At 39.6% G+C, this 12,772-nt stretch overlaps 1 protein-coding gene across 3 annotated transcripts in view; it reads right to left on the reverse strand.

The window, feature by feature from the left end:
• Positions 1–12,772, reverse strand: part of gro (TLE family member transcriptional corepressor groucho) — a 146,509-nt gene that overhangs the window by 45,694 nt on the left and 88,043 nt on the right. For all 3 annotated transcript variants that reach the window (XM_031980725.2, XM_076371201.1, XM_031980724.2), the window contains exon 9: positions 11,951–12,310. In XM_031980725.2, the coding sequence (XP_031836585.1) occupies positions 11,951–12,310 (360 nt within the window). The remainder of the gene's footprint in view (positions 1–11,950; positions 12,311–12,772) is intronic.

Consider the following 12,772-nt stretch of genomic DNA (forward strand, 5'->3'; position numbering starts at 1 on the left):
TTGAAAGGTGGTGCTAATCTAAAATAGATTTATTTTGATCGTTTGCAGTTTCCTTTTAGTTGTTAAGTTTGATGTTTGTTCGCTATTATTTGAGTTGAATTAAGGTCGGAGGTGAATGAAGATAGTTGTACAACTATTTTTGTAAGAAGATAGACGAACTGTACCGACGTTATCTGAAAACTGATTGACATGAGAGGAAACGATCCGTCGATGGAATTAAGTTTAGATTAATTACTTATGTACAAGCTGGATTTATAATATTGGGTTATGTTTAAAATCGAACTTTGTACATGTATTTTCTATATACTGAAGATAATTAAATTTTCTAATTACTAAGCGTAAATACATTCACATCGCCTCATAAATTGCGTTAAACGTTAAAATTTCAGTTCCTAGATCTTCAAAGTGTCCTTCTCCCTCTAATACCCCGCCATCCCACTGGAATTCCATCTCTACGGTGTTCGAACAGCCTTCAAATCGAGGCGCATTCCGGATCGATCCATTAATCGAAACATTTCCCCGAAATTACCGTGAAACGGAGCTCCACAATCGATACACGGGTGGCAGCTTTTAACCGCGTCCTGCGTTACAGCGCAAGATTTCTGATTTAGTGAGTGGGCTGTGAGCTCTTATCCCTGCGTTAAGGCCAATTCAGACTGGGGGATAATTGTATGCGGACACGTGTACTGAGGCGGACTGTAGGTTTACGGATAGCGAGAGACAAAACACAGATCTTGAAATAGTCCGCTGATAAATCTTTGGCCTGTATTTTATCTTCCGTTGTAATGGAAAATATATAACACTAACTTGATGTAAACGGATGATATTGTTCATAGATAATCCACATGTTACGCGTTGATAGAAAGAAGATACCTTAGTACATTCCAAATGATATACGCTGCAACTTGTTTGGATTGGTGCATGCTTGGTGTTGAAGCCATTTTAAATAAATAATACCTTTTGAGTATTAGTATAATAAATTACTATAATGAAGAAAAAACCTGATTTGATTCGTTTTATTACTATTGAAGAGATATGTAAACAGTGAATCCACTGAATGAACGTAGTTCTAATTGATTAGAGTAGAAGAAACCACATCTCTTCTCACATGAATTTTCCCTAAACGGTACTGATTAACTGTGAAAAAATGTAAGATAAACTAAGTGCAACACCAGATATACCACTGCACCGTCCTGCCAACTTTCCATCAACCCCCAATATCCACATCGTCCGCTGCCGTGGTTAGACTGTCCATGGACAATGCCTGTAGACAGTCTACAAGGTATCTCCAGTCTGGACTGGCCTTTACACAGCTAGAGGAAACAGCGCGACGCTGGCGGGGGGCGAGAGACAGCGTGTCACGGATGGTCGCATGCAATTCACAACAGTCTATGAGCGAGGCTTAAGTGTGTTCCTCTCGTGGGTAACGTTCCTCCGCGTGGGCGCTCGTGTATTAGCAGCCTGGTGGCGGTGGGTTACGGAAGAGGAGAGAAAGCCAAGGGGTGGCCAAAGAGGGAGCAAGACGGGAATGGAAGGGGTAGTAGGAAGGGAGAAGGGTATAACCGGAAATGAGTTCTCGCGTGTCCACGCTTGGCTCTTGGAACTGCTATTCAGTCCCTCTTTCCTTCTCGGTTCACCCCCTGAGAGGATTAGTCGTAGTTCTACGTCGCCGCCTCTTCTCCCCTTCCCTCTCTATCACTCTCTCTCTCTTTCTTTCTCTCTCTCTCTCTCTCTCTCTCTCTCTCTCTCTCTCTCTCACACTCTCTCTCGCCTTCCCTCGTCTCATCCACCCCCTTCTTCGACCTGCAGGAAAGCATTAATCAAAGGAGCAGCGGTGCGCCCTGTTACCGGCACGACGAAAGATGGAAATACAGAGAGATAGAACGGGAGAACGAGAGAGAGAAAGGAAGAAAGAGGGAGAAAGGGAAGCGGAGTCGAGATATCACGGAACCGGGGTTAGGTTACGTTAGCCCGTGCCGTCTAACCGCTGCAACCACCTCCGTGACACGGTGTCTTTCACCGTGACTCGCCGCGCCGGGAATAAAATTCCCGATCCGTTTTACAGTTTGACGCGTTCGTAATAACGCCTCCCTTCCTCTCTCTTTCCGTCTTTCTAGCGAAACCGGAAGAGCCGACTACGCGTGTACAGCGGCGTGTGTGCGCTTGCACGGGAATAAAGGCAGCCCGCCGCACCAATGTCTCGGGAGCGAAGCTGGCTCCTCAGCGGCGCGTGGAAAATCTTGAATTTCGCTCGCGACGAAAACTGGAACTGGTTACGTGGGTCTCGGTAAAGTTGCGACCCGTCGCGGTCGCGTTCACCGTGCCCTTAATAATTGGGTCTTTTCCAGCAAAGAGGAATTAATTGCCCCCGAAGAGAGGGAGCTTGCTTTCGGGGATTGTTATTGGATCGGACTCCACCTCCACTTGTACGAGGTGGGATAATTGTTTTGGGACGATACGTGGCAATGGCTGGCTGCGAGGTATTTTTCTGTGCGGTTTTTAACGTTGGGGTGGGTAGAATGATTGTAATTAGGAAAACATGGGAAATGATTTTGTTTTGTGGGGATGATGTGTTGGGAATAGTTCAAGAGTTGGGTATTTTTATAAGATTACTGTAATGGTTTAAATTTTAGTATGTTTCTCTAGCTTTGGATAATTTATGAATATTTTAATAGGAATATTTGCTCTTTTTAAAGGAATATTGAAGTTTGAAATGTATCGTGGTTTTTAAGACGTATACGTAACATAGAAAATAATAAAGCGATAACGTTATATTGGGAATTGACAAATTTTTATTTGTAAACACTTTTCGGTTGTTTTTCGGTGTAAAAACGGCATGTCGATTTTTAGAGGATATTTATTTCCAAAAGGAAAGAGTATCATAGTCAGTGATACGTGGAGCACGTTACAGAAGTCGGGGAGACCGGGTTTCGTGACTTTCGACCATGTGCCAGTGACCACCGGTGATTTCATTGATGAGCGTGGTAGCCCCGCTCAAAATGCCTGTGGTCGAAAATGGGGATGGGCGAGTTAAGGCCGGTGGTTCGATACACGACCATCATTATCCTAGCAGTTTATTGGGTTTCCATATCAAAGGAAAATTTTTGCAGGGCTCAAGGATCGACTTTCTGCTTGAAATGTTGAGAGATAGCTATTGAAAACCACTTTTCCTTCTTACAATAATATTTTATACATTTTTTATTATTGCATCCGATCTAGAATGAACTGAATTTTCAAAATTTGTATTTAAACCAAATAGTTAAGAAACAAATATTCATTCCAATAATAAAATTAATTAAACATTGTTTCAAATAAATGCAGTGTAAATTCAATTTGTATGAAAAGCATTGTTCATCGAAAAATTAATTAAAGAACAGTTATTATACCAGTTAATTCTAAAATAAATATCAAATTAAGTCATTTATTTCACGTTTAAAATATAATATTTAACATTATTTCTCATAAATACAAGAAAGGAAATTTCAGTGCAATTTATTATTACACAAGAAACATTACAGTTTCTTGCTCACATTTTACATTTCACCATTTTTTAGCATTTTCTTTTTGTTCTCCTTTTCTCGCAGTGGCAAAACTGACTTCATATCAAGGGGGTGAAGTCAAGTTATTACTTTCATTACGAAAAAAGTGGAAAAATAAGATTCATAGGACGAAAGTAACTGAAACACGAGCCGACCAAGTAAAATTCTAATAAAATTGTTTGCACCTGTAAAGTTGGCGTCGCAAGGCTGGATGCGAATGCAAGAAGCGTCGCGACGCTCGGTATAGGCATACGGTGTACAAGTGGAATTCTGAGCAGGAAACTGGGTACGTTAATTTCGAATACTAAAGCTCCCAGCATGTGACGCGGCGTGAATGCAAGAGATATGTGAATTACACTCCATTGTCTTGAGGACACCGTTCAAATCATAGCCCGCTGGGACAAAGGTTTCAGCTCGGGACCAAACGCGCCAAGTTTGAACGTTCAAACTTTTCCCGCCGGGCGACGTGAGGGTAGAAATATCTATTAACGCAAACGTTGTCTTGTCATTTAACGCATCAACAAAAGAAACGAAAAAAGCAGTGTGAACAAGGTACTAATACTCCAATCGCACTGTGTATTGAAATACTAAGCTTATTCTAGTCTTCTTCCTTAAAAAATAACAATGTTTCAAGTGCAACAAACTATAAAATGAAAAAGGAAAAGTTAAATAAATTAATTTCGTAATCTATATGAACCATTTATGATTCCAGTGTCTTTGAAGGGACAAACTCGACCTTAAATTGTTAAAATGGAATACTACTAACATATTCAATACTAATTTAGTTAAAAGGTCCCATGGAACTAGTTGCTCAGCGAATAAAAAAATTGATGAATATATACATGTTTATATATTTTCATATATTTTTATATAATATATAATGAATTAAAAATGTTAAAAATGTATGGTGTCATTTAAATAAACTTCGAGGATCATAAAATAAATTAAAAAATAGTGTCAAATAAAAAATTCATTGATATCGTATTTTCTTCCTAGTACGATTTACTTTTAGATTTTTCTTTTATCCTCGACTCTAACAGAATTATTTGCATGTATTTTTCTTTTAATTTCTGTAATCAACATCTACAATATCATTCAGCTATGCTTCACGCTTATAGGAGGAAAAGAACAGAGCTCCACGTGCCGCTCTAATCGACCATCCTTTCTCGTCTTTAAATTGAATACCGGAGCAACGATTAGGGCTCCCAGTGGGGTGAATTCTCCAGGAAATGGGTGAAAGGCCTTTTCGTAGGGTCAAAAGCGAATCTGCCATGTCACGCGAGTTCCAGGAATCGGTTACACGTTTAGCAGCAATCGATACCGCTAGAAGAAAGCTAAAAGTAACGATCCCCTGATAGTGCATTAATAAAAAAGGATAGTCTACACTGTTCCGTCGGAAAACCAGTGCAACGGGTGGCTCTCCGGTGAACAAGCCAACGGGTTTGATGACAATTGATCAGGCCAATACCCGCGAGGCTAAGCTTACGACGTAAAGTACTCAATTGTCATAAAGTTAAGTAAAGTGTAAACTGATCAGACATTAAGACTAATGACTGAAATGTAACCTTTGATCGATTGAAAATGATCTATAATTATTAATCAGGAGTCACCAAAGTAAGTTAATAATTAAAATAATTTAATTTATTTAAATGTTAATTTTATTTTAAACTAAACTCAATATATATATCTATCATATATCTATCATATATATATCATATAATATATATATATATATATATATATATATCATAATTAACTAATCAACTACTAATCAACAAAAATAATATTTATTATTATTTAATAATATATATTACTACAATATTATACATAAATGTTAATTTTCAAAATGAATTGAAATTTAAATATCAAACAAATTTTAAGTGTTGATTAGTGACAATTAAAGATTATAAAAAAGAATATGTTATTGAATCAACTAGTGCATTTGAATTATTATCAGTAATAATACGTAATTAAATTAGTTTTTGCCTAATTCTTGATTATTATATAGTCGATCGTTCGATCATCACCGCGACGACTCAATTTCATTTCTAAAGACAATGAATCAGCGAACAATCGACAGCGACGATTCTACACCGGAACGAACCGGCAGACAGGTAAGAGGGATCACCGGTGTCAAAGGAACGAAACACGAAAGCGTATCGTCGGATCATACTGGCCCGATGTCCCCGTTCTGAACGCGAAATTCACCGTTTTTCACAGGTTCTTGCACTCCCCTGAATACAATTGTGAAGGATACGAATTGCCGCGGTACGTGACGTGGAATCTGGCTTTGTGGCGCGAGATTTACTTGGTTTATTTGTTCGTTAGGTTGAAAAACAAGAAAGTTATTTTTTTGTTTAGTTGGTGACGGACTAACGCGCGTTTGTCATGTTTAATTAGTATTTAGTTAATTTTCCTTATCATAATGTAGAATTATTTAAGGAACCGCAAGACTTTGTAAGCATGGACCTATAGGAAATTTCATTTTCATCTGACAAAGAACTGACAGATTGAATTGATTAACATAGTATCTGTTCGTTTATAATTCGAAGTTTCTATTACTTATGAGATTATCGAAATAATTTAAGATAACTAACCTTTGACACACATTTCAGTTTAAACCGAGATTTCTACATGTAGCATATGTTACTTAAAATCCTGCATCTTAATATTTAAAAGACTTTTAATCCATAAAATTCTACTATTAGACACATCATCAATATTGTAATAATTTTATAAAAATCGTAGAAATTCATTTGAAAAAATTTCAATCGATACTTTCGACTGAAATATCAAAGATGAAATTGAACCTATTTCTTTTAAATGGGATTTCATGATTTTTGAAAAATTAAGTTGCAATTTCATCGTTCAACCACATTAATGCATACACTAATTCCCAGGCGATGTAATACTAGGTTTACGGAATGTGTCAATTTTACGCACATTGGATGTTATAAACATTATTCAGTAAACGTTTACATCGATTTTGATTGATCCAATTATATGAATATGTGTTCTAATTGTTCTCTTTTAAATCTATCATTTCCAACATCTAAACAAACGAACACTAATCTCCCTAGGAATAATAGTCAAATATAGAATAAACTGTACAATAAACGCCCGTAAACGTAGCGTTAACACATAGTTGACCAGCAATTTCACGCAGATGCTTCCCATGTCAGCGGTTATTATTTCGTAATTACATATTTAAGTGAAACAATCTAAATAAACTTCAGTATACTTTATTTATACATAATGAGTTGAAATGAAACTTTGGGCATATCTTTTATATAACTGTGAATATGTTGCTTTTTCAATATTCTATATCGCACTGAGTTCCAAACATTGAAATAGTTAATGCAAGTGTTATCACAAGTGAACTCGTGTCCGATCAACAATGTATTAACGCTAAACGTGCCGCATAACGGTCACATGAACGTTTTCAAAATTTCATTCAAAATTCTTCATGTTCTTCTATTCATTTAATTTTATATCAATTTCTATTTTGTCTGATTAATCAGTTTTTCAATTTTTGTCATTCTTTTTCTTTCTGCTTTTACTAAGAAAGCTTCTACTAAGAGCTTTATTTGACCGATTACAGTAGGAATAGGTACATATAAAGTGCGGATACGTTTAGCATTAATTTCATCTTCTAACATTTTCTTCTATTTTTAACTTGAAAGATACAGCATGTTCCAATTGTGTTGGACACCCTGTACAAGGGATGAGCGGGTCGATCGCGGCCATTCGTTATACTCCTACACCGGCGCGGGTAAATGGAGTTGATGACGGAGTCCGGTCAGTGCCTGAACTTCAAACAAACTTCTATGCACCCTTGGGCTCCGTGGGATTGGCCGTGTAAACGACGCGTCGTTAGTTCCCTCGGCGACCAGATAGAAAAAGACGGGTCGCGCGAGGGGCGAGCCAGGAAAGACGGGGTGCGACATCGCACGAGAGAAAGAGGGAGGAAGCCGAAAGAAAGAGAGAGGAAAATCACACGAGCGTGACTTACGATTAGGGGGTTGCCGGCTGCGACTTTCGAGGCGCGACGCGACAATTGAGCACGACAGGTACGCGTATCCGCTCGACCAACTCGGAGACAATTTGAACGTTTCTACCCCTAAATGGGACTGAAGGCTACTGTTATTCGCTCTGAGATTGAAACGAGTCTGTATTAAGAATAGACTCACAGTATTTGAAGAACTACAGACGTTATGAAAATTCAAAGATTAGGTGTCCTATGAGATAGAAAGAAGATATAAAAAGCTATAATTTTCATTTGAAAAAAATGTGAGTGAAAAACATGATATTCGTCGAAAAGTAATTCCATTCTTTTTACATAGAATATAAAATATTGAGGGTCATAAAATTAATTAAATTGATAATGTTATAACACCGTTAATAAAATACCACAAATCGAAAGATCAAACAACAGGTGACAAATGATAAGCGCCATATCATACTATTTCGCTAGTATTGCGGCTAGCATTATTAGGAGTCAGAGGACTCACTGATATCAGTTAGCCAGAATGAGTGCTTTCTATTTAAACGTGTGACTTGCTCGGCGTAACGTCTTCGTCTGCAACGATGCCAACTGCAATATTAGTGAAAGGTCGGGAAATCATTTGTAATGGACACAGCTAATACCCGGAAACACTTATCATAGTACCTCGCCGTGAAAACTTCAAAGCAATCGAAAAGGTGACAAAATTCCTAGCCAATAAAATTCACAGTCAACTAAAAATCACGCTACCAGCGCACAAGCAAGGCTCCGAATTCCATCAATATCAATCGTCAAAACGCGACGCTTCACGAGCGCAATTCGCTGCGCCATCCTGCCAGCAACCCGACCGTCGGCTTATTTATCCGAGGCGCGTAGAGTATCGTCCATTCAATGCGCTCAACACCCTAATTACCAAGTTACGGGGAGTATAAATAACCATTTACATTCCGTGCCCGTCAAAATATGAAGAATCCGGTCGGCCGTTAATCCGAGGCAAGCCGGCCGCGGAAAAGCCTCTTTAATTTCCACGGGTACTGAACCGGAGGCGTGCAGCAACCGAAGGGAGGAGAAAGGTTGCTCTTTTCGCGGCGACCAGGGGGTGGCGCGTCGCCACGCGTATTATGCGACGCGTCACTTTCGCGGCGACGCGGAAAAGGGCGCGAGAGTCCGGCGGAAAACCAGGCCGGAAAGGGGGAAGGCGAGGAAGGGGGATCCTGCGAAAGCGGCGCGCGTCCGCGAAGGAGTCCTTTAATCGTCGGTTGGCAGTCCTGGGTCGAGGGAAAAGCACCGGGACCCCCGGCTGAAGGAAGAGAGGCAGGGAACAAGCCTCAGAAAAATAATCCAATTTAGCAGGAGCACGCAAGAGCGAAGCGACGCGGCCTCCGGAGTTCGCCTGTTTTCACGGTTTTTAATTACGCCCCCCCATCGTCCTCTTCCACCAAGCTGCGCGCGAGGTCGCGCACTTTGTCGTCGCGATCCTGACAAAGGAGCGTGTTTTCATGGATATTTCACGGAGCCGTGACGAAGGAAGAAACTGTGCGACTGCAGGTTTTGTTACTGGCCAGTGACTCGACCGATGCACTTTAAACCGTTTGTCGCGCTCGCTTCGGGTCCCTCGGAAATACACTGTGGTACCCTTTGTTGCTGGGCGCGGCGTAGTGTGTCCTTTAAATTTAATGATTTTGTCAGTTGCGATGGCGGGAAGTTTTTCTTTTTGCTTGAGGAAGTGGAGGTTTCTTTTGTTTCGATCCGCGTTAAAGCAATTAGTTAGGTGTTGAGCGTCGACGATAGAATCAGCGGATATATGTAACAAGGAGGACTGAATTAGCCGAATTTTCGGAGATAGTATTACTTTTTATTATATAAAATATTTTAGATTTTAGGGAGTACGTATACAGAATATTTCTAAATTATTACGTATAAATGACAGGGCGTATACAATTCACTAAACTAAGTAAATAAACCTCGGTAAACGTGGGTCCAGAATTCAATAGTTTCCGAGATAAAAATGGGTTCTGTTTAAAGAAAAAACGTACAAGCGCCGCATCAAGAACATCGAATTACCTTGAAAATTATCAATGATACGAAGAAATGTATCAAACAAAAGTTACAGGGTATAAAATACTGCATATCACGGCAGGAAGTATTTAACCGTAACGTGATCTTGAATTAGCCTGCAAAGGTCACATTGGACTTTCGGTTACATAGTATTTTTTACTCAGTTTAGTGGATTGTATACGCCCTATCATTTGTGCGCAATAATTTAGAAACACCCTGTATATAATATAAAAATATCGAGTAAATTGTGTTGATAAAGAAAATTGTTAAAGGTACTTAATTTTGTATCGAGTTTTGTGCACTGCGTCTAAATTCAATGAAGGAAAGCTTAGTTACTGCGATTGTCTTTGAGAATATAGCAACGGCAACAAAGTTTGCTTTTGAAGAATGGAAGTTCAGTGTACTTTGCCGAACACGTTTAACTTTTTATCAAGAATTTCTCTGTTCCTAGAACGCGGAACGCTCGTACCGATTTTCGGGACCGACCACCACCGAATATTTTCAAAGTTTGATCGTTCCTGGTCGGGACATTTTGACGATACGTTGCAACCGGTCGCGTAATACGACGACTCCAGTTTTATTCGGTTCAACTTCGGCCGCGGACGCTTCGAAATGCATCGGCGGGTTTGATGTGTTCCTACGAAAGTGGACTTTGCGCAGAGATGTACAAGGATACCTTTCCATCTTCCACGAGAGCCATATTGCCGCTTTTATTATCTCCATTCGCTTCTTGGGGAAATTCGTACGCGTCTGCCGGAACGGGGATCATCCTTTTGTGCATTATTCATATCCTGATCGCTTGATGTCCGATAAAAATGAAGTTTGTAAACTCCGAACAATATTATTAATACAGGAGACCAATTTACGACAGGAATGCGGAAATAAATTTGGGTGTGACATACATTAACGATTAAAATTATCAGAGCGACTTAATATTGGAAGGAAGGGTAAAATATTATTTTATATCAATTTTGATAAATGTTGTAGAATCACTATCTTATTGAATGTTAGTTAGTATACGAGTTTTATTTAACCTTCATTAAATTCTGTTCCCTTCTTATTGTATTAATTTCCATTGTTTGTCCAGGTCAATTTCATTTTAATTAAAAGTACACTTTGAATCAATTTACATATTTCGAAAATATGTAACTTAGTTGCACGTATGGAGCTTATTTTAATGTCGATTCACACAATAAATTAATTACGAAATTAAAATATTACCAATTCAGATCCAAGGATTCGAAGAAAATATTATTCTTAATATCTGAGATACAATCTTTTCTGTAGCAGTTCACTTATTAAAAAGTTTATTTTTCGTCTACTGTCTCTTGGAACAGCCAATTATAATTGCTCGCGATCAGTTACAATCACGTAACCGCTAAACCTAACACTCCTTGTTAAACATTGAAAAAAGGAGAATAATATTGAAGTATCCAATGCCCCCTCAATTATTAGAAGCGCAAAATCCTTTCAAGAATCCCCTACCAAAAAAAAGGGAACACCAATCTTCCCCCAAAAATTCCAATCCCCCTTCCCAAAACATCCATCGCACTTTAAAACGCCAATAGACACCGATCCCAAGGCGAAAAAGCCGATCATCCCGAGGATCCCCAGTCACGTCGTAAATTAATTTCGAGTTCCGATGCGAAAGGATTAACGCGCGGGATTCTTCTCGGAGGGATTCTTAAATGGCGCGTAACAGGTGGGTCGAAGCGGGCGCAGCGCGAGCGCGCGGGCGCGTGCGCAAAGACAAAAGCGGCCGGTGCATACGTAGCGCGGGTATACGCCCAGAGTAGATCTAGTACCTTCAACCGGGTATATGAGATACTCGAGTATCCGGGTACCCATGAGATACCCGAGTATCTTACGAGACATCCAACTACCCGGACACTCGGGTATTCAATGAAATAGCTGAGACTAGAGTTAGTCAAAGCGGACGAACCTAATAACAGAAAGTTAGGCTTATTAATACCTTCGTTTAAAAATCAATGTTCGATATAAAATAATTACTTTATCCTTTTGTTATTTATCACAAGAAAATCTATTATTACTGTTATCAATACTAATAATGAATTATTAAGAAATAACTAATGATAAACAATTGGTAATAATAAATTATGTCTCATCATTATTAATAACTTAATAATATATTATTTTTAATAATAATAACAATTATTAATATTACGAATGTGGGCAAGATACTCAGATAAAATATACCAAGTATCCAATTACTTAATCGACCAAGAAATAATAGATATCTAGTCTCAACTATCTTATGTACCCGGGCATCTCATAAGCAACAGCTTCAGCGGCTAGATAAGCGGACAGGCGAACGAAGGATTAAACTCACGTTTCCGAGCTTCTCCTCCTTCCGCCTCTTGGGATCGCTCACGAGGTCGGGGGTGCGGCTGCGGAATTTCTCCGGCGGCGACACGGATCGCCTGAGCCTGTCGTCGGTGAGGGCGATCGGCTTACGGTCCTCGGGCGTCTCCGCGGCCGCCCGATGCTGCTGCAGGTCCGACGGCTTCAAGAGCGCCTGCGCCTGTGCTTGGACCGCGGCCGCGGCCGCCGGATGCGGCGGCGGCGCGAGATGAGGCGGCACCACCGCGGCTGCGGCCGCCGCGGCCGCACCTGCGAACCCCAACAGCCCGGCCGGCGGAAGACCGCCGACCACCGCGCCGTGTGGCAGCTGCTGCGCGTGAATCTGTTGCTGTAACATCGGCCAATCGACACGTTTCACGTTCCTTTTCGTACTAGTGCTGAAGGAGTTCTTGTAGAAGACGTTGTAAGTGCCAACGTTCGAGGATTTTAGTTTTTTTCTTGTGGAACAGACGATTTAATTCTTTGCACTCGATTTATTGTCACTGTTGTTGGATGTAAACTTGTACTTATTTTTGGGGAAATGAATTAAAGTAATTTACGTCGGTAGAATTAAATGTTTTATATGTATGTCAGTTATTATTAAAAGTTATTATCATAAGATTGAATTTTTATCACCTTTTAAAGTATGATAACTTTCGAAACAATTTCCAACGTTCTATAACAAATTTGTATTGTCATTCCCAGAATGACATACGAGTGCGAAAGGTTAATACTAAAACTACTGAACAATTAGAGTGACTTTTGTCAGTTTATGATAAAAATTAGAACAATTCGTTTCGTGATATTCGAA

Source organism: Nomia melanderi, chromosome 10 (genome assembly GCF_051020985.1).
Source record: "Nomia melanderi isolate GNS246 chromosome 10, iyNomMela1, whole genome shotgun sequence".
In the NCBI taxonomy this organism is placed as follows: domain Eukaryota; kingdom Metazoa; phylum Arthropoda; class Insecta; order Hymenoptera; family Halictidae; genus Nomia; species Nomia melanderi.